Raw genomic sequence first — 23,837 nt, 5'->3', positions numbered from 1 at the left:
GATTCTCTCTGAACCTTTGGCATGGATTTCCTGAAGACAGGACAGACACTTATGAATATCAATACCACAGCTGATATGTTTGGCTGACAAGAGATGATAAGTTCTGATCAACATGCATTTGTTATCAACACACTGTATCTTAGCCTCAGGTCAAGTCTTTCTCTGAGAAGTCTTTCCACACCTTGTCATAAAGGTTGCTATTTTCTCTAGTCATCACAACCACAAATCGGTGGAGACAGTATTTTTATGGGGCACTATCAGCAGAAGAAACATCAAGCCTGACTGAACCCAATTCTAGCCACAGATAGCATAGGAACAGAAGGAACAGATGGACCATTCAATAATTAATTGAAATATATTAATTCAGAGACTGCCTGTTCTTTTCAATTAAACATCAGCTCGGAATAAACTGCCTGACTACTGCAAATCATAGAATTTTTTGAAAGAAAGGCTAAGCTCTTAATAAAAATAATAATTACTTCAGACATCATGCATTTCTATTCAGATGTAAGCTTAATTTCTCATATTGAAATCATAGGACAAATCAAATTCATATGGACACCTGCTTTTGCCTAATCCTCTACTAACTCAAGGAGCATGTAGTATGCACTAAAGTTTTAGGGTCATATTTCAACTACCCTTACACTGGTTCCCAGAGCTCAAGAGTTAGGGTACACCAGTAAACATGGAGTAACTGATGAAAAGCTGTTTTATTTTCTGTCTCTCCTACAGTGCATTCTACTGGGTTATGCAAATTCCCTCTGTCTAGGATTAAGTCACATTAAATGCAATCAGAAGGATTTAATCAGATTAGCCAAGCTAAACAGATAGCCATCTGATGTTGTTTTATTCATCAGGCAACAAAACTAACAAACATAGCATACCAGTAAATATTTTGAGGCAAGTCAAACTTCAGTCATAAGGTCTTCTTCAGAAGCAGGAGATACACAATAGAATTCACTCAGTAAATATAAACAGAACCTTGAAAACCTCTCCAACAAGATGCCTTTGGATTTTCATTTTTCAAGTAAAGTGCAAAGGCAACACCTAAGCAATAAAAAATCCCCACACGTAAAACTATGTGCTTGAATACAGCCAACACAACCCTGATGCCATGGAGGTTTATGGGGAGACCTTCTCTATTCATATTAGGACAAGATGACTGGAAACTAAATACCCAAATCTCAAAATACTAAACATCTTCACAGGTATATCAATCATCTTCTACTAGCTTAGTCACATGAATATTCAGAACACTCGCTCTATCATTATAATCAATTAAACCCTATTTTCAAAAGTGCCTTTAGCATCTTTGAGAGCTCCTCATGTTTCCTTTATAATAACACGGAACAGATATAACAGCTTATCAGTTGCACCAAGCACCAATTAGGAAAAAGGATGTCTTGTAATTGCAATGGCCCACAAACCTACTGTCCCTAACTGCAGCCAAGCCATCCACTATCATCCACGAAATATCTCATTTGTTCCGGCTAATCTGGAAAAGGAGAGAGAACAAACTCAGTCCTAAATGCAGGAAGAAACAAGTCCATGCACTGTAAACATAATAGTTTAAATTACAAATGCTCATCACTGCTGTATAAAGAGCATGAAATTATTTGGACTAATCTGATTTTCTGCGAAATTCCTTGACTTACAATGAATAGATTTCCACTAATGAGAAATTAGCTCCCAGCCCTTCTATAAGGTACTGAAAACTTCCAAAGAACTGTTTCCATTTCCTGGGTCTCCCTTCAGAAATGCTTTAAGAAAAGAAAAATAAGAACACTTGCATGAAAAAAGGATCTTTGCATCCAACAGCCTCATCTTCCCCCACTGATTAATCTTTCCTGAGGGCCCAAAACAGGAGCTGCCAATAGAAAAGGAAAGCATACAATCAACTTAACCGGGCACAAGAGTGACTTCTACCACAAAATGAGAAAAAAAGGACCTGCTGTACAAATCCAAGAATGTATATTTGATCTGCACAAAGATATGTGTTGACTGGTCAAATAGTCACAAATTAAAAACATATGGCCCCATACCTCAGAACTTTTTACAGATTGCACAGCCAACAAGTAGGATATTGATCCTGATAAAGAAAATACATGGAAAATAGAGTTGCACTACAAGGGGTTCAAATATTCCAAAGGCATACAACAACATCACCACTAACCACTTCCCTGTGTGACAGAAAAGGAAGGACACTACCAAGAATAGCAATTAAAGGCTCACAGGCACCCTTTAGTGTCTCATTTTGACTATTAGTAAAAAGATACCAGAGAAGCAAGGAAGGAAAGAAGGAAGCTACAGAAAGATGTAGCTCTGCAGCCATCTTCCAACACCAAGAAGTCTGAATCTGATTGAGGAAAAAAGTCCATAAGCAAGCTGATGAACTGTTTTTAAGTGGAATAACACAATGTCATACTTTGGCCATCTCAACCATATAAAGATGACAGCCTTCACATTGCCAAGAGGAGAAATACACACTTCAACTCCCTTTGCTCTTATTTTCTCATCACATGACAGTACAGAACTCCTATATTTAAAAGCAAGGTACAGAGTGGTATTTTTAGATATAAAGGTACATGCAGGAAAATGCAATGCTTCCATGGCATTTGCAGCTGCCTACCTAAGCATCTTCAGAAACACGGTTTTCCATGCCAAAGGACATCTCTGTTTCATAGCAGTTATAACACACATGTGAACTGCCATGCAACAGGAGCTCACACTGTCTTTTCTTACCAGCCATTATTCTCTGGGCTTCGTATGGTTCCATATAGCCAGTGTTCTCCCCTTTTCCCATTCTGTTCAACTCACTTTTGGCATCAAACGGATCTGAGTAGTCATCAGCTATCAATACCTGAAAGACAGGAAGGTAACTGTTACTGAAGTCTCCAGTCAGGTGTGCAAAGCAGAAGGCAATGACATCCTATCAGCAAATAAAAACAGCTTCACTGGCTGCATTCTATGTTGTCTTCAAAGTACAGTCTTGGTTCAGAGGATAAATACACAATTGTCACAGCTCAGTTACTAAATGGCACTGAAATAGTTACTAAATGGCACTGAAATAGAAGTGTGCCCCTATTCATACTGGAAACCTCATAAAGGCAGACACCATGTCAAAAATATTTCTGACCAGCACAAGCAATGGAATTACTGGGATGGACAAATTAGAAAGTGCCAAAGTGCCAACCAGTCAGCAAATTCAATCGACTGCAAATCTTATCAGAGAAGTCTGCTAATATACAGCGGAAAAAAAGCATTCTTTCCCTTGCACATATTTCAAGTCCTCTGCTTTTAAGCTTTATGAGCCACAACCGAAAATATTGCCAGAAAATTTTCAAATAAATATTCTAAGGCTACTATTTTCACTGCATTAATAAAAAACCTTTTAATTTTAGGTCTCACCTGGAAAAAAAAAAGACACAAAACAAACTTCTTGGTTAAACCTAAATCCTCAAACCCATCTGTGCCATGCTTTCTTTCAAAGGAAAGAAAGTTTTGTGAACTGAGGCAAAAGACAGCAAAAAGAAATTATCTGTCAGAACATGTTTTCTTTCTCCACTAGGAGACTAAAAAAATCTGAAGGTTAGAAAATCTCACACTTCACCTTACATTACTATGCTTTCCTGACTGCTGCAAAACCACTGAATGCTGTGTAGGTCCCATATATAGGTTTTTTAATCAGTCAATTAAAGTCGCAGAATCATTGCTCCCTATAATTGAGGAGCTAATCTTTCTTGCATGTGACAAGGGGACTGGGGCAAAGACAAATCCTCATACGAGAATTATTGCAGAACACAGAGATGTAATCTACAGCAGGCAAAAGAGTCTGAAGCAAACAAAGCAGGCAGATGCAGGCTTCAGCATCAGAATCCCTACAAAGTCATAAGATAATTCAGGTGGGAAAGAACCACAAGAGATCACCCTGTCCAACTGATCACTCAAAGCAGGGCAAGCCTAAAAGGTTCTGTCCTGAAGGCTTACTTTATTTGTGAGTGATTTTTCAGATGGGTTAATTTACAGTTTTAAGACCAGCAATAAGACTTAGAGCATGGTGCTATTCCAACAGTTTCAATCTTTCCAATGAAGAACCAGGCGTACACCGCCAGCTAAGAGACTGAAGCTGCATCTGCTTCTGTCTCTGGCAGCCAGCATACCCCACCAGTCATAGAAGAAAAACAGGACAGACAAGTATTCACAGATCAAACACCTGCACAATTGCCATGGAATAAATGAACGCTCTATTAAGGAAGGCAGAGATCTCCTTTAAGATTAGGAAACAAAACATCTAACACACTTCAGAGTCATTACTCAGGTTCTGTAACACTGGCACATGGCAATTTTATACTGCTTATTTTGCTTATTTTCCTACCAAGACTGACATTTTAATTTTTTTTTTTTTTTTTTGTATTTTCCTCCACTCAGAGTTTAAAGTGATTGGCAGCTTTTTCTTGGCCAGAAATCACCAGATTGACATGGATCACAAAGAGAGGGAAACATAATTCTTTCTTTCACTTGGTGTCCAAAATTACTCGCTCATTATTTCAAAAAGCAGTTAACACAAAGGGAAAAGTCCCCTCCCCCCATCTGGCAACATATGCCCAAGCAGCAAATCAAGTGACAGCAGCTGCACACTCTTGAGACAAAGACTACAATGTGTATCATGCAGCAGTAATTTCTCCTAGTCGCAAGGGCAGTTTTATTTCCAGAAGTGATGCAGCTGAAATGCCATCCATGCTGTCTTCTGCTCTGAGCCTGTCAAGAGCTGCTAGGTGGTAGCATGTGCTCCGTGCTGCTCTTCTTGGCACATGGTGACACATAATACTTGCCAATCCTTTGCATAAAACTGTAGTGGAACACGAAACAGAAAGCAGACTTTGCACAGGACTTATTTGACATTTTTTCTTCTCCATTTGCCCAAAGTATACGAGGAGAAAAATTATAATAAAAAATGCTGTCAAACAAGACCACCCCCCAAGAAAGCCACCCAAAAAACTCCAACCTAAACAACACTCTCCCACAGCAAATCCCAGACCCACTTTTCAGCACTCAGGCAGAAAGAGCAGCCTGCTTCACCTTTCCTGGAACTGTGTATCTTATTACAAGTGGATTTACAATGCTGAGCTGTCAGGACTCCCCAGCTGACTATTACTGTTTCCATATATACCAAAATTCAGTAATTCTCAGCCTAGATTTAGCAGCTAGCCAGCACCAGAATTCCATTTCTTCTATCCTTACTAAAAGATATAAATTCCCCACTTATAGGAAATCTCAAGTATTTCTACTTCTTTCAAAAAAAAAAAACAAAAACCCAGTGCTTGAAAACCTCAAATGAGTATGATTGCTGGTTCTATTATAACATACTTACTGTAAATGTCTGAACTCCTTTTCACAATCCTATTTCAGAGAATTATTTTTCCTGTTTTCAGAGATCTCAACCAGAAAGAGTTCCTACTCTGCAAGTCTTTTTGCCATCTCCATATAAGCTACTTTTACCTTAACGAGCTCACCTTCCAAGCCTCTATGCTTGGTTCGACAAAGCATAGACAAAAACTTTTGATGAAATAGAAGGTTCTGAGTACATGACTTTTCTAGTCGTGTACACAACAAAACACTTGCTTCAAGGCAAATGGTATTAATACACTGTCCTCATACCCTTTTCATCACACCCCCTTTATCCTCAGAAAGAAAAAGCTTGCCAATGTTATATACCAGTTCTCTTCACAAATACCACAGGTACATGCTTTGCATGTGCAGTGGGGGTTCTTCAGATCATGATCTTGATCACCTCCATGCCACATGGGGAAGATCCACTGTGAGAACACCATGCTGTCACCTCTTCCCCACGGGCATGTAGGAGCAGGTCTTTTCAGTGTAATAACCAGTTTGCCCCTGTGTTCACCAGAGCTCATTAGCTTTCCAGAAAGAGATACCTGCTGTGCATTTTGTTCATTTATATTTATCCCAACAACCTTTCAACCACTGCCCAGCAAACCGGTCTCAGTCAGGCATTTGTCTTCTGCAGTCCAGAGGCCAAGGCCAGCACAGGAGATCCCAGGTTAGGGCCCACATGCAGTGCCCTTTCCACAGCTTTCCTTTACTGCACTTCCAAGGTAAATGGCTAAACTTGTTCAACTGGTCTCCAAACTTATCTTTCATGTTACTGACTGACAAACACTGGACAGGAAGTAGAAGACAATGGACAGCACCCATTGTCTACCAGTGCATCCCTCCTAGAAGTCTCTTCTAGTCAGATTATCCAGGATCTAATACTGTACTTGCCACATCTACCCTGGACACAATTAGAGTAATGACAACATGTTGAAATTTTGTAAGCAGAGCTAAAGAAAAGACAGCAGTCATACACAGAGGCTGACCTTTGGAGCAGGACACATTTAATTTGTCTCCCTGGTCTGCCAAATCGAGCCACCTTCCTTATAGGCCCTATCTGTCAAAATGAAAACAAAGCTATTAGGAACCCCCAGAAGGCAGTCATTCAGACTCCAAATTAATATCTAAATCAGCTGCATTTGTCAGGGTTACTGTCAAAGACTTGTGGCTTATCTCTTGACAGAATGCAAGATCTACATTCTGAGTGTGGGCTGCAAGCTCCTACAGCTACTGATTCCTGCTCTATTCAAGCCTGTTCTACGGCATCCCATACACATATACTATTTTCTATTTATGTAGATGCAGTAGTAGTATTCTGTGGCATCAGTAACATCAAGCAAAAGAAACTTTAACATGTAAATAGAAGTGCAGATATCAAAATAAGTCAATAAGGATTTAGAGAACACTTGCAGGGGCTCTTCTAGTAGGTTGATAGTTAAAAGTCAGAAGAAAGAGTACACCTCAGTTACCAGACAAGTTGACAAATTAAAAACCATAACTAGCTAGAAAGTTAATTAGCAGATACAAGATCAAAAACCCAACAATCACTCCACCCCCCAGAAAATTAAATACAAGCTGAGATTGTGGTTGGTTTATCCCTCCATTATATATTAACTAAGTTGCAAGCTTTGCTGTTAATGCATAATCTTTGCTCTTCTGCAGTCTTAAAAAATAACCTGACAAATATTATCATATTTAATACCAGCTTAAATGGGTACTTACATATACAAAAGCCTGATTTGCATATCAGGAAGAAACCAAAGAACACACCTAACTGCGTAATTTCACAGGTATCTCCATCTGACTAAACCAAACATTTTAAAGGGACTGAAAGAGAAACAAATGAGACCTCACAACACTGAAAAAATAGGGCTAATCCCTTTCCTGAATTGAAAGGAAATGCAGTAGATCAAGCTATTTTTAAAACAGCAACATCAGCACAGAACTGTTAGCTATTTCACTAATTTAGCAGCTATTGTGATTAAGGACACACTATTCTAGAAGCATCCAAGAGGAATTATAATAAACAACATGCAGCAAAAAAATCTAAAAGACATCTCCTGCCCACTAGGCCTTTGGGGAATTTATTAGGGGAGATTTATTTTAGAGGTTTTTTTATAATTAAATAATATATATTACTATATTATCAATATTTAGATAACAGAATGGTTTGGGTTGGAAGGCACCTTAAAAGATCCTCTAGTCCCAACCTCCTTGCCATGGGCAGGCACAAATTTAAATAACTGTAAAAAGACAGACCATATATTCCTATTGCAACATTTGTGAGTTGCAGTTAAGTGCACCAATATCTCAGATAAAAGCATGTGTCTGTTAGCAAAGATACAGAAGACAAGGGTACTTAAAAATGGTGAATATGTCTCTGAGAACACCACAGTTAACACAATGTAATGAAAGTTCTTCATTCTCTCTGAGAAACTTTATTCACAAAAGACCAGTCCCTAGCTATAGTAGATAGTCACTCTATACTATTGTAGAATGGCCTGGGCTGGAAAGGACCTTAAAGATCAGCTCGTTCCAGCCCCTTTGCTATGGGCAGGGATGGGGCATCCACAGCTTCGCTGGGTAACCTGTGTCACCTTCACAGTAAAGAACTTCTTCCTAAAATGTAATTTCAAAGCCATTCTCCCTTGCCCTGTCACTACATGCCCTCATAAAAAGTGCCAGTCCAAATTTCTTGTAGGCTCTCTTCAGATACTGCAAAGCTCCTTTTAAGTCACCCCAAAGCCATATCTTCTCCAGGGTGATCAATCCCAGCTCTCTCTGTCTTTCCTCATATGAGAAGGTGGTCTATTCATCTAATCATCATGCTGACCCACAATGATTAACAATATCACATGGGAGGAGTTGTGTTGTTATTTGGTTGGTGTGTTGTATTGGCTGGGGTTTTTTTGCAGGGGTATGCTTGGGGTTTTTTTACAACACGATATTTTTTACAAACATCTGAGTGAACTGTACATGGTCAGACTCCTGAAAGTATCAGGAAAAATAAATCAAGGAAATTTAATATCTCACTAACAAGTCAAATTTAGAGTATGATTCTAGAGGACTACCCTATAGATAAAGTGTGTACAGAGCCCTTCCTCCTAGTCCTAAATTTGAGTATTGGAAAGACCAGCACTAGCCCTGCCCCTGGAAGGAGTCACAAGTCTTATTCATAGTGGTTACTTCCAGAGACTGACACATCTCATCTAAAAGGTAATTGAAACACAAATTGGGAAATGTGATGCCTAAATTTCTCAGAGAGTTGCGAACTGGTATTGAGGTGCTGGGGAAAAAAACAACAACAAAAACAAACAAAAAAACAAACAAACAAAAAAACCCCACTCCACCAGTATTTAATAACAGGATTTCAAAAAGGACTTCAGGAGCTACTCCCCCACACAGAAGGTTCAGTGGTCAGTGAAGGTGAATCGCTCTTCAGCTTTCACAAAGTCCACACACTCACAGGGATGAAACTCAACTTCTAACAAGCTGACAGAAATAACAGTTCTTGCCTTCTTATCCCTCCATTCCTCTCCTTTATTCCCAGGCAGTAATTGAAGTCCCCACACGTCACTGCTTCACATAGGGCAATGCAGACCACTCTTCACACAGCAGGCAATGCAGCACTTTCAATTCCTGCTCAAAGTTTAAAAATGCAGTTGTACCTGCTTTTCCCTCAAAAGAAGCAGATGCTTCCTTGACGCATCCACACAAGTATTTGAAATTTGAAGATACATCTTAAAGGATTTTTCAGTAGATATAAGATTTATTGAAGGAAGGACAGGCAGAACAATTAACAGTTATTGTTCCCCTTAGAAAACAAAGCTTAAGAAAAGTTTAAAAAAAAATTGTATCCCATGTAATGTCATTAGCAGGATAAGTTTTGTAAAACAATTTTCCACACTTCCTGGATAATGCACAACTACTCCAAAACCACACCTTATGTCTGTTTCCTAGTAAATAGACTCTTTAACAGCAACATTTACAAAAGCAGTGACCTATCCAGGAAGATCTGCACCACAATCCTTTCCTATCTCTTACTAGAATCCACCATTATACTTCTTCAGCTCCTCAGTCTCATATCACTTCCTCCACTTCCAAACAGTGCCTAGCATACTTGTTAGGTAAGGAAACAACCACGTGGACATATGGCAGAAAAGAAGTGAAAAGTCAAACCATACTCTTTGCCACCAGGCAGTAGTCAGCACAAAGACATATACAAAGGTGTTTAGAGACACAAACATTTCTCCTACCCTCAGTGAGCCTGGGGAGCAAAAAATCATGTGAAAACAGACATCTCTTCAGTAATCCAAGCAAATATAATGGTAAACTGGCAACAAGATCAGATTGCAAATTAGGAAGTTATATGCAAACTTGATGTTTAAAGAGAGAAACACAGCTTTATCTTTTTGCTTTCTAGATCCTTTCTCCTAATTAATCAGGCTAAAATACATGCATTCCCATATGGTATTCGCTGTGCCAAACTTCTCATTTAGAATTAGAATACCCTTCGAATCACAATGAATCGTATAACCTTATTCAGCCTGTAGAAGGTTTTACTTCCATATACACATTACAGCAGTCCTAATGCAAACAGTTGGTGTGCAAGTTTACCTAAAGTTGGATGTGTAAAACAGTGTAATGCAGACATCTTTATTCATCTAGACAGTTTTGAAAAAAAGCCTGCAAGTAGTATGTGTGCTATCATGCAGTAGTAGGAAAGGGCATTTATGGTGACCCCACTGTTGTAGAAGTATCATGTAGTGCTGTTTTAGATATGCTTGGTGCTTCTGTGTTGACATGCAAAATTACCTAAACCAGCTCCTGTATATACCCATGTGAAAATTCAGAGGACCATCTACAGAAACAAGTACAATTCATTCCTTCTTATTGATCCTCACCATCAACATCACTTAGCCCTGTTTCAGGGTCCTCACAGTATCACTCTCCCAATGATCATTCTGGACAAGCCATGCCCAGCTGTGTCCACATGCACTTGATCTGAACAGACCCCTATTCATTCTTTCATGCTGTAGCATCATGCATTAGAGTCTATCATCAGACTAACTCCACATTCACTTACTGCACAAATTCATTTACAGAATGGGGAAAGGCACTCCAGCATGACAGAGCAAGACCCTGCACAACTGTCCTTACTGAAACGTCCTATTTTTGGTATCATGTAAGTCTGTTGCCAGCACAGACTTCATGGCATCAGTTACATGAAGACTTAGGATCCATGAGATCTCTGAGGACCTGCAGGAACTTGTGCCAGGGAAGATTGAGGTTGGATATTAAAAAAAAGTTCAGCCAGAGGGTGGCTGGGAACTGAAACAGGCTTCTCAAGTAATGGGTCACAGCACCAAGCCTGACAGCTCAAGAAGTGTTTGGACAATGCTCTCAGGCACATGGGGTGACTCTTGGAGATGATGCTGTACAGGGCCAAGAGCTGGGCTCAGTGATCCCTGTGCTTCCCTTCCAGCTCAGTCTTTTGTGTGGTCCTGTGGATTAAACCATTCTTCTGCTCAAAGCAGGGGTAACACCAAAGGTAGACCGTGTTGTCCAGGATCTTGCCCACTTGAGTTTTAAAAGTCTCCAGAGACAGAATGTCCACACCCTGTTTCTCAGCAATACGTGCATTCTTGTATATGAAATAACAAATAATAATGGTAACTATGTATTACGTATTTATAATGTTTTCTCTATTTATGTTAGTACATACATATAACATGGATTGCAGAACTTTACAAATACTGCAACATATGTAAAAGAAAATCTAAATTCACTTAAATAAACTGTGTAGACTACTGTAGCAACAGGTTGAGATCAGACAACAGATGTGTACACCAGAGAGATATAAGACACACAGATTGGAGGATGTGATTAAGTAGGCATTTGGAATCCATTTGTGGATATTATGGTTCCCAGAAGATAGAAGACACGTTAAGTGCTACACTGATGGACTCCTCTGGACTCAGCCCAAAAATTTAGAAAAATCCTTTCATAGGCAATACATGGTATTCACCATATAGCTTCAGCTTTTATTTAAACTCAGAACCTGTTAGGATATAAACTTCCTGTTGGCATTTTGACTTTTTTCACCCATCTTCTTCTGCCACTCATGAAACCTAAAGATGAATGTAGTATTGAAGTTAAGTTTTTTTTGTTTCACACCCCAATTTAGCCTTATCCAACATTTATCTATATATAGATTATTACTATCTTATGAGGTTCAACAATATAAATAATATATTTTCTCCTCATCTCCTACCCTTAGTGGTAAATTCTGAATTTAATTTCTTAATTAACACAAAAATACAATGACAAAAGAAGTGTAATTATAGGGACATAGTTACTATTTATTATTAATATATTTATTATATTAGTAGTATTATTTGTTCTTTTAACACTTTTGGTAATCTACTGCTTGTCTATCGATGAAAACTTAATTTTTACAAGGAATCCTGCAGGGTGTTCTTATGTGGCATAACAATCTACAGACGAAAGAGTGATGCAGAAAGGTTCTTGCTCACTGGGGGCCAAGTGGGAGTGATTCATACTGATTAGATACAGAAGTTGTATGGAAAGGGGTGTTAACTGGACAAAGGTCTACCACCCTGCCATGTTCCCTCACAGTCATTCACACTTAGGTATTAGCCTTTTTACAGAATAAGGCCACATTAAAGGTGTTCAGTTACACTCTGCCAGTAAACAGTTCAATAAGCATATTTTAGTTCAGAACAGCAAGTCCATCCCCTTGTTTGAACACAGTATCTGAGGAACTTTCTTACAATGGGGTTGAGATGCATACTGCAAAGATATACATAATAAACTCTTCCAGAAGTCTAGCACTCCCTCCTTAAATCTCCACATCTTCCAACTGCTTCATGCTCCTTCCTGATAAGTCTCTCTCTGCTTGGATCTCTTTGCGCCCAAAACTCTGACAATTTGGATAGCTTCCAAAACCAAGAGAATTCCAAGTTGTTCATACAGTGCAGATACCAGGCATACTTGTAACTGAACAGCCTACCACATCATTCCAAAAAAAAAAAAAACCCTGCAACCACTGGGACTCCAAAGGCTCACACCATATCTGAATATCCTCTTGTTTACAAGACTGCTGTAGTCCCTTAATCATGAGACTGACATGTGTGAAAAAATTGCATTTCCAGCTGCATTACAGCTGCCCTATAACAACACAGATAAGCAGAAAAAATATAACTTGCTGCCTTTATGTGTGGACTTGCCTAAGCAATTCATGCAAGACCAGCAGCCATGAGTATTTTTTCTTTACTCAAAGACAAAGCCATATACCAACGGGAGCCACGTGCAGAGAGGAAGACTGTTTCAGAGTGGCACCAACTGTATGAAGAGGCAGCTTAAAACTCTGTTGCAATGGATTAAACATGGGAATAAGACATTGAGGTACATTTGTAGTTAAGGATCTCTAGAAATAATATTCTCTGATATAAATAACCCCAACACTGCTTAGACATCTTTCAAGTGTTTTCTCAATGCACTTTGAAACACTAGCTGCAAGATTCTGTTAAACGCACATGACTTGTTCTCAGCTTAAAGATCAAATAAAACAAGTCTTCCATATACAGAAATAAGATAAGCATCTGCTCAAACCTAACTCTTTCAATAATATAAAGACATTAATAATGCTGTATGGAGTCTAATCACTTTTATGCAGGACATTAAAGTTCAAAAAGCTAGACTACTGTTCTAGTCTGGTACAAAGGCATTTATTTCTTACACATAAATACTGTTTTCAGAACTTTGTACATCAAGTTAGCAACTCTGCTGCCCTGAACAGTTGCCTGGTTGGTTGAACAGTTGCCTGATTGATTGCTGCTGCTACACAACATTCACATGATTTTGCACCAGATCCACTCTGACTGGGCAGAATCAAGTTATTCTCTACTGCATCAGATATGTCCTGTCACTGAAAATTTTGTACTATTTGAAAGTAGCCAAGTGCTTACTGGACAAAAGTAGCTAGAATTGTTAGGCTATAGGTTGAACTTTATTTGAACTCTCAGGTTATGTTGTGTAAGTTGAACAGATATTATAGTACAGTCTGGAGCTAACAATATGTACATTAATAATAATTAAACTGGACAAAGCTAGCATTTTAAATATTACTTAAAAAATAATAGATCACAGCTTATGGACTGCAACAACCAAATTACAACATGGACTGCAGATCCCAGGTTTTTCAGCTGCAAAACCTCACAAAGAAATGGTTAGGTTCAAATACGTAATGGGTGAAAAACATATCTGAAGTATTGTTTCACACTGACACTTCCCCCTCAGTTATTACTTCATGGATTTACACACACCACAATGCCAGATAGAAGACAGTCACTCAGGAAGATTTCAGCTTATTTCTTTTGATCTCCATTCACAAGTGGTTTGCCTATTGAACTGTTCTTAAACCAAGTCTCACATTTATTCTTACACAAATACAGGAGGTGTCAGATTGATCCAGAATACAACCACACATTGTTTCAACTTGCCCACATTCCCTAGCTTCTCTGTGGCAAGCAAATAAGATAAGCTCTCACAAGCCAGTACTAAAGATGGAAGCCAATAATTTCTTTATCCACCATACTGGAAGACCTGAACTGCTTCAGCCATGAATTCTAGCACACCCTGCTTTCCCTTGTCTGAAGGTAAACATCACAGTTAAAGTTCCCAAACCCACCTAATTGTATTACCTAAATAATAGTTTGAAAAAAAAAAATCCACCCAACAACTTGAATTCAAAGTCATCTGCAAATTATGACTCTCACTGGACATCTGTTGTAGAGATTGGTCACTTCACTACTAAAAGGTGGATGACAATTTGGGTTTGCCTGTTTCAGCTTTAGTTGATATTTCTACTGCTATGCATCAAAACTTCCTGAACTCCAGATACATTACATCTCTGTGGCTATTTTACCAGCCTTTGTCTAAAATCTTGCAAAATACGTTCATGTCTGCCACTGCTTTAAATCTCCATCCCCTTTATTCCCTGAATCAGCTAATTTACAGTTTTTCTCTTCCTCTGGGAATTTCAGCTAACCAATCTGCCACTATCCATACTTTGCCATTTGCCCTTTATACGTAACCACAAACACCTTCCTGAATCTCCTTTCCATTCCAGTAACTCTTTCAAGTATGACACACAATTGAGCTTTTCAGCCAACTCTTTACTGATGACAAACCACAGAAGATATAAAATTGCTCACTGAATTTGTTGAAACCCCTACTCACTTCTCCACCAACACAAAGGAAAACAGCATTCTAGCCTTGTAAATGAAATCAGAAAAAAAAATACCAGAACACTGACACAGCAATGCTATAATGAAATACAAATATTTAACAGGCATTATTGTATCATTAAACACAAACATATCCCTATGAAGACAAAACTATTATGGCACTTTGTTTTTTTCCTCATTCCTAAAGCGTTTACTTATGCTATATTACACACAGGACTTTTATAATGTTTTTAGCATGTCTGTGAACTCTTCTGAGCAGCAGACCTCTAGCTTTGGGGGGTTTTATTTCATCTTTACTGTCTTTATTAAATCTTTCTTAGAAAAGTTTACTTTCTCTTGCTTTGTTTTCTACTGAACTGCAGACACTTGGTTAACTAAATTCCTTATTTCTCTTCCTCAGTGAATCACACGTGTAGAAGAGAAGCAGTTCTCTACTGGCCCACTATGACCTCTGCTTACCAAGTTAGTCTGTCAAACTCTACATTTTAAGGCTGTGAAATAAGAGATTTCACATCCACTGCTGGGATAAAAGAATACAATTGAACAAAAGGCAAGCTATGTTGCCTCTCACATATAAATGCTGCTGCAGGCAAGCACAGATGGCTTTTTGAGGCACAGGAACAATTTTGTTTCTCAGATATATTCAGATTTCCTGCTTGTCATATATAATTCTCTCTCGCAATAATTGGAAATAAAACCTGAATATGACTGAAAATTTTTGGCTACAAGTTTCAAAACCTGCAACAAGGGCTTGGAAGCAGCATACAGATTTATGACCATTACAAAGCAGTAGGTTACCTAGCAACAAATATGCATTTTCTGATTTGGAAATTGCTTCAGTACAGTAGAAAATTGAACAGTGATAAAAAAAAAAAAGAAAAAAATATACATTTAACCCCAAGCAGTTGTTTCTGGTGAAAGATGTTCCCTAAAAGAAGTACCTGGTATCAATGTAGGAAATTTAAAGACTGAATAGATTATACAACATACTATAAAACATAGTGAGATGCTACCTTTTAATCAAACACTTCCACAAAAGAAGTTGCTACCAGTCAGGAACCCCTACTAAGACAATAGAATAAATCTTAGACTTTTTACCCTGTATCATCGCTGTCAGAACCAGATTTATTTGGAATTCCGCCTGGACAGGTATAATTTATCAAGCTGTCATGGAAGTGTGGCAATGCAATCATATAACATATTTAAACATGTACACACAGATCACTTAGACTGGTAACATTCAGCACATACTTGAAATTCCTGTGATGTGACTATTATCCTGGAGTTGAAAATGCCAATTAACAAAACAGAGAAACACTGATTTCCAATACATGAGAAAAACTGAACTGTACTCACAAGACCAACAGAGGTGGGAGGATGTGCTGTGCTTAAAAAATAATGTTATTCCCTCTCTAAATTGAGTTCCCAAGTCCAGCACTATCCACTGTTGTGTCTAGAACGTTCTGCTATAATTTGGAGAGAATGACCAGATAAACAGAGGATAACATTTGCAACTGGGCAAGCTATCTATGGAGTTTGCTTCAGCTACATACCACTTGGAAACAGTGTCATGGAAGTTGCCTGCCATTGAAACACAGGACTTTCAACCACCTCACCTTTGACACTGAGATATGAGGCAAAAGAGTTCATAGATAAACAAATGACAAATTGTCTCCGTAAAAACAGTTTATTTTTTATATATGGCTGGGCCATACCACATGCAGTGGGGCTGAGGCCTCAACGTAGGGTCACAAGCACAAGGCTTTTCAAGGGCCTCTAGTGCTCCTCAAGCATCCCCCTAACGAGTCACATCCCGTTCAGCGAGGCCATACCAAGAGCCTTGGTACCCATCATGAGGATGGCAGTGAACTGTGCCTCAAAGCAGGGCAAGACACGCCTGCGAACCTGCCCCACCAGTGGGAAGGTGAGTTTGAAATCCAAAAGGAGAGGGCACCATCACTTCACGTGGTACCCCTGCATGCTCCCTGCATGTCCTGAGATACCAGGAAACGGGCCAGGCCACCCAACAAAGGATGGCTAAGAACAGCGGCAACTCCAGATGTACGTTAGCTGGTCCCCTCGCCAAAAATCTTTCCAGGTGGCCCCAGCCTCAGCTAGACTACAAGGGCGGGTACAGGAGCAGAACACTTACTTTATCTTTCGTGGCAGAGGGGGCAGCAGCCTTCGAGTGCTTGGAGCCCTTGCTGAGCTTCTTGCCCGCGCCGTCGCTGCCTCCACCACCGCTCTCCACCTTGATCAGCCGGTGCTTGGGGGAGATGTACTTCACGTCGGGTGGCGTCGCCGGGCGGCGCTCGCTGTGGCTGCGGAAGAGGTGCGGGGAGCCAGTGGTGGGAGGCGTGGCGCAGCAAGACGAGGAGGAGGAAGAGGAGGAAGCCTTGAGGGCTGCCTCACCCAGGTCCTCGGGCGCCGAGTAGTCCGGGCGGCACATGGCGCGCAGCTTGCGTAGGGACGAGCCGGGCCCGCTGTAGGGATCCTCGAAGTCGCGGTCCTTCTGGGCGCGGTACGCGCGGAGCAGGTCGCTGGTGTCGTCGCGCAGTCGGCGGCGCGAAAAGCCGGGCGAGGTGTGGTGGTGGAGGTGGAGGTGCGGCGGCCCCTCGGGGCGGGGCGCGCTACCGGCACCGTTGCGCTTCTCGCGGTAGTCGGGCCGCGGGGGCTGCGGAGGGCTCTTGGTCTTGCTATTGCCCAGGCTGAAGTACTTGTTCAGCCATTTGGCCATCGTCTCTCCCGGTCGCGGCCTCAGCACCGCTGCGCGCTGCCCCCGGCGCCCCGCGCCCCAGCCCCGCTCGCCGCCCGCATGGAGGAGCGGGTCGGCGGGGCGGGCCGGACGCCCCGCTCCGCGCACTCGCCGCTCTCCCGCTGCCAGCGGCTGGAAAGGCCCCGCCGAGCCCCGCGGCTTCCCGTCGGGAGGGAGCCGCTCCCAGCCTCAGCCAGGCGCTCGCCGTAGCTCCGCGCCCGGCCCCGCGGCTCCGGGTCTGCCGCGACCTCAGCCCCGCTGCTCCGCGCTGGCAGCGCAGCCCAGCCTGACCTCAGCACGCACCGGAGAGGCGGGGGACGCATCTGCATGCGGGGCCCGCCCACCGCCGCGGCCGGGCGGGGCCGCGCCAGGTGCCGGCGGGGCGGCGCGGAGGGGCCGGCCGTGCGCGGAGCGGTGGCGGTGCCAGTGCCGGTGTAGGTGTAGGTTTAACTGCGGGCGTAGCTGCGCTTCGCCTTCCGGCGCGATGGGATCCGCCGGGGCTTCCCCCTGCAGCCTCGAACGGGCCGGGGAGCGGAGCTGCCACCGTGAGGAGCACGGAGGTGCCTTTCCGTTCCTTTCCTAAGTGTCTCTGCCTGTCGTCTGGAGTGGCCGTGGTACCTGCAGGCGCTCCCTGCACAGTTTGAACTCTGAATTCTCTGCTACCGCTACCTGTGTGTCCGCCTTCCTATCCGTGGCGGGGTAGGGTGGTTCCAGCTGGTACCGAAAAAGGAACCAAGCCCTGTTTTTGGCTAGGGCTGATGCTAAACAAACAGGATTTTTTTTTTTTTTTTTTGTGGTAGGTACCTTTCCTACGTGTGTTTCTAGGTAAGGGCTACAGTAAATCAGGTGCAGAGATGATACTTGTGTGAATCGTGCTGCAGCTTGTGTGTTACCAGAATGTTTTGTCATCTGGGCCACCACATTTGCAACCACTTACTATTGTTTTTTTAATCTTTCTCCATCTTCCCAAAGGTAAACATATACTACAGAAGGTTTTTCCATGTTCTGTCTGCCTGGCTGTGATAGTCTCACCTGTATCTTTAGTCCTCATCCCAGTACTGATTTGGTCTGGTTTTAGGGAATGCTGAAGGCATTGATTGAATGGATGTTCAGGTGGGGATAGGAATAGCTGCAGGCTAATCTCTCCAGGCCCATCTCTGGCCTCTGCCACAATATAAAAGTTAAACAAACAGAAGAACTACTCAGATGGTAGCTTGACCAGTGATGCTTCCATTGTGCATTATAGTCAGTGACAGGAGAGATTTGTTGCAGTTTTGTACTGTCTACACTGCACAGTGGAATGCAGTTTCAAATGAAGAGTTACAGAATGCCTCACAATTGCATTTTTAGAAATCTTCCACTAATCAGAATTCAGACCTATCAATAAAATAAATCAAAAGTTTTTCATTCCTCTAGTGCAAATCTCTGACAGTTTTCCAGAGCTATACCTTCATGTGAAGCATTTCCCCATTATTTATCAAGTCCATCAATGCAGAGAGATGAGCAGGAAGGGGAACCCTTTTCATATACTTCAAAAATCTTCACAAGTACATTGCAGTTTCATTAGGAACATTAAGACATGTTCCTAATATGACATGCTGGCTTTAGCTTGGGCGCAGATAAGTTTCTTTACAGTAGCTATTATGGGGCTATTTGTTCTGAAAACAGCATTATTAATACAGGGTGTTTTTTGCGACTGATGAGCAGTGCTTACACCGACAAAAGGCCTTGTCTTTTCACACCACCCTAGCAGCAAGCACAAAAGCTTGGGATGGCACAAGCCAGGGCAGTTGACCTCAACCAACCAGGATATTCTGCGTCATATGGCGTCATGCTCAGCCTATAAAACTGGGGGGGAGAGGAAAGGAGGGAGGACATTCAGAGTGCTAATGTTTGCCTTCCCTAACATGTTTTCTGCACAGAAGTGTGGCCCAAAATAGATTTGAGATGCAACCCTATTTTGGACATGAGGAAGGCAATGTCCTGCACTGTTCAGAGACAGGTGTGAATATATCAGGTACAGTCGTGTTTTTCACTGTTGTTTTTAATCATTTGAGAGTTTGAGCTGTTTAAAGCTTCTTATAAACAGAATAGTGGAGGAAATAGAAGAGAAAACCTTTATCTACTTATTAAGTAGATAAAGTTAACTACAAGTTAACTGTATATTGCCCCGTTGCATTTTGGCAGACACCTATGTAGCAGCCTGCTGGCATTGTTGAAGCCGATGTCAGACACATATTTGTAGTGTATCTACACACCCACTGCCAGGCATGAATTATGAGGGCAAAATGGACTCAGTTATATTCATGAGTTAATTATCTTTATGAAATAAATATGTACTGGATTTACATACAGAGTTTTTATCTGTTTTTTTTAAGGATGCTTTTGACCTCACTCTTGGCTATACATTCTCTATAAGGAGCCTCATTCTCTTTGAGTTTGGGCACTATCCTTGCAGTTTGCTCAGCTTAAGCATGTCTGTATATTTTAGTGAGCTCGTGAGGAGAAACCTCCTTCCCTGTCAGCACAGGCTTCAGTTGTAATTCCTTCCTGCAGCATTTTCATCAGCTTGTATAGAAAGGAGGGTTGCATGCTCCCTTTACTGTCATCAGCAAATTTTTCTTTTCATGTCCTTGGTGCTGGTCTCCTGTCTCTGCTCAGCATATTCATCCTGTCTGACTATAGGTTTTGTTGTTTTTGTTTTTTTTTCCTCAGAGCAACTTTTCAGTCTGAGCCTGAGCAGTGTCCTGTTTCTTGACTGGCTAGTACCTGGTTCTCTCAGGGGATTTCAAGACTCCCAGTAGTTGCTGATTCAGGAATAGTATATTCTAGGCCCTTAGTATAAGAGCGATTTTTTGCCCGGAAGCAAGATGAGTCTCAATTTCTTTAAATCTCAAAGGATCTCATCACCCAGAAGTCTGGCAGCTCCCTAATTCCTGTTCTACCAGTTATGGGAGGGGCAAGAAAGCCCCAGGAGAACTCCAAACGCAGCCTGATACTGTCCCTTGTGGCTCAGTGAGGAACCACGTTCACTTCCCTGCAGGAACAGACAGCTTGTGAGGTGGCAAGTGAGCAAAGGCGCATCGATGATGGGAAGATTCTCTAGAACTCCAGAATTTCTCTTAAGCTGCCTCACAGCAGTGTGAGAGGATAGGAACTATGAATGTACTGGATAACCCTAGGAAAACCCAAACTTGGATAAATACTTATCCTTACGAATGAGGACAGAATAATCTCTAAAACAAGCATAGCAGAGAAGTAAAATAAAAAATCCCATTGTCTCGCTGATCTCAAAGATTATTCCAATACAAATTTGCAAGGCCCACAATACTTTTGCATGTGCACAAGATACTTTTCTATCTCAGTCTGCTTATGTAGGGTACACCTACAGCTGCAGGACTACTAGTCCCTGCTCTGAGTCATTTTCACATGGATTTTTGAAGGAAACAGGTTTTGTCTTTTTCAGAACTTTGACCACATTTTTGAGTTTTGGTCAGCAAGTTCCCAGCATATTTTTTTTTTTACCAAATATAAGGATAAAGGGGTGATGGTGAAAGTGAACATTTTTCTATGAAATAAAAAATCCTAAAATGTTGTGATCTGAATAGAATATCTACTTCTTGGATATGTGTCTCTTGAAGTAGAAATAATTTACAGTTTGTTTCAACTTAGGGAGTTAGTAAAAAGGAAACTCTTACCTTCTGATACAGTCATGTCATTACACGCAAGTCACTAATTAGTGCTAAGTGTTCACACTCTTAATCATATTAATTTAATTAAATAAGTTAAGTAGCATCTACTCAGGAATTTATAAGGTCTTGTTTCCTCTCCTGCTTCTGATTTCCATGTGTAATAAGGGTTGCAGTACATGCAATGCATTTTAGATTAGGATAAAGAAGAAAAAGTAGCAAGTAACATGCAGAGCGTAGTATTTTCTGTATTAATAAAGACTCAAGCAGTGCTGCCAAGTCTAACTTCACAGTTATCTTGCAGGAAAACAAGTCCAAAATTTTAGTATTGATCAACCCTTAACACTGAGATATACACAAGAAAGATAGAAAGCAGATAATCCTTCTGGTTAATACGGCTTTAGGCTATGCAAGAAAAAAAAAGCATTCACCATGTAAAGAACAGCCATCACAAAACAGAGAAACGTTCTCTTTTTTGAGGCACTTTTTCCTTGTGACTAGTGTCAGATAGCTCAGAAAGGGTATGTAGCATATTCCTCCTATTTGTGTATATTGCATCACACAAATCATACCCAGGTAATGATTAGAGATCTATTTGTTGTCCACAGGCTATGAAAATGCTGAATGTTTTTCTTCTTGCACATATGTATGACTAAATATGTGATTATTAGGAAGTTCCAATGTTTATATTTTCCAGGGTGACATCTTCCTGCAGTTAGTTTATTCCTGAGTAAGGAGAAATTCTTATACTCTGAGTGTGTTAGTTATTTGAGTCCAGTCAATTTGTCCCATGTTCTCATGCTGCTAGAAAAAAAATCCAACAAGATAGTCCTCTTGAATTCTACTTTTATGATGATCTCTTTGCCTCCAAGAACAAGCTCGCATCAATAATCTTTAGTTTTCTTAAATCACATGGGTTGTTCAAAATCAGATTTTGAAGGGTTTTGTCACCCACAGATATCCTGCAGAATTTGCAAAAACAGCTTCATAAAGCCAGCTGGATTGAGAGCACAGACATTCCATTTGCCATATTCTTGCATTTTTTGGTGCCTCTCTGGAAAGCTCTGGCTTAAGTGGCCTCTAAGATCTGCATCATAGGTTTGCTTTTAGCACAGGTAGTGTGTAGTCATTGGAATTATGTACTTCAGTGCCAGCTGCTCTTCAGACAATGACAAATCCTGGCAAAGATGTAGCTGTAACAGCACAGGGCTCTCCATGGATTGCAGATGTTGTCTAGGACCTTGAATTAGCCTAATTCAACTGGATAAATGGGACCCCTATCATCTTGGTGCAAGCACTTTTCCATGTTTGTTTTTTTGTTTGTTTTTGTTTTTGTTTTTTTCAGGGGTGGGTGGGTTCTTGTTTGTTTGTTTGTTTCTGTAATGATTCTGACCTTCCTGCTCTGACCTCCAGTGCAACACAGAACCTTTGGGTTGTAAAGGGGCCTCCTGCAGTGAGGAGAAGTTAAGCACTGGTAAAGTGGTAATGACATCTCCATTGTCAGAAACTGAGACCTCAAATAGTGAGGGCCCTGAATACCCAGATTTAGACTGACCCAGCTTTCAGCAAGACAGTGATCCACAGGTATCTGGAGGTTCTCTTCAACCTAAAATGAAGCTGTGCTCCTATCCATATTTTTTCCAGTCCCTGTGTTCCTGTGCTGCATAAGGTAGGACACTAATCAAAAGACCTCACTGGCACAACAGGACAAATTTTCACATAAATATGCCTGATTGCAACCCCACTGAGATGCCACTATTCAACCTTAAATTGAAAATGGTTGTCCTATAATTCTACTTATCAACTGCAACAGTAAGGACACACTGATTCTTTTGGAGAACCTCAGCAGAATGATGGCACTAGATTGTATTTACAACTAAAGATCTATTTTTTTAAAAAATATCATTTTATGATCAGCATAGTATAGAGTTTTATTATCACAGTAGCACAGGATTTTTTTTTTAACTGGTATCAGTGTAGAACAATTTTATTAGTATCATAACACCAAATTTAAAATCACATCTTAACTAATGTTTCTTAATCACCTGGACTCTTTGCAGATTGAGTGGTTGACTTGCAGTGTAAATAAAACAATCATAATCTAGAGTCAATCTTCAGGGGAAGCAGACAACAGTGGAAGAACCCTCACCACTGGGGGTCTGTGGGTTTTGCTGTCCAGCAGCAGCTGTGGGCCAGGTCCCATTTAGGGCTTGTAACTTCTCCATTTTACAGAGTGCTCTCTCTGTGTGATGTTATGTTTCATTTTCCTGTGACTGGTTCATCACAACTTGTTTGTCCAGGTGCCTGAGACCTTCAAGGCTGTAAGGATGTGAGAAGGTGGACTGGTGCTCAGGAACCTTGAGGATGGTATGGAGGTGGATAAGTCTGATAAAGAGGAGGAAGGGAGCTGACATATGGCCACTCAGTCACAGGAACAGCTCTTTGCCATATTAAATGTCATTAGTCATGCTAACCATATTGCCATGTGTCAGGAGCACAGGAGTGGGGCACCAGAAACTGTGCAGGGAAAGAACAGACCCCAGGATCCACTAATGAGGGAAATTTTTGATACAGCACAGGAAAAGATGCAAGATCCTGCTGGCAGTGGTACTGTTGCATTTCTTTAGGCCCATTGTTCAAAAAACATTATTTTAAAATCATTACAGTTAAATTCCAGAGCCTTCTGGTAAAAAAAAATAAATCAGACTAATTTATAAAAATTTCCCC

General features: G+C 41.0%; 1 protein-coding gene across 1 annotated transcript in view; it reads right to left on the bottom strand.

Moving 5' to 3' along the window:
* Positions 1-17,418, bottom strand: part of SHB (SH2 domain containing adaptor protein B) — a 55,831-nt gene extending 38,413 nt beyond the window's left edge. The window contains exons 1-2 of the mRNA XM_062513330.1: positions 16,819-17,418; positions 2,743-2,860 (exon numbers count right to left, since the gene is read on the bottom strand). Coding sequence (XP_062369314.1) covers positions 2,743-2,860; positions 16,819-17,403 — 703 coding nt within the window. The 5' untranslated portion in view covers positions 17,404-17,418. The remainder of the gene's footprint in view (positions 1-2,742; positions 2,861-16,818) is intronic.
* Positions 17,419-23,837: the final 6,419 nt, after the last annotated feature.

This window comes from Cinclus cinclus, chromosome Z, assembly GCF_963662255.1.
Source record: "Cinclus cinclus chromosome Z, bCinCin1.1, whole genome shotgun sequence".
NCBI classification, from domain to species: domain Eukaryota; kingdom Metazoa; phylum Chordata; class Aves; order Passeriformes; family Cinclidae; genus Cinclus; species Cinclus cinclus.
Note: the sequence above shows the minus strand (reverse complement) of the source record. Positions and strands in the feature narration are given on the sequence as shown.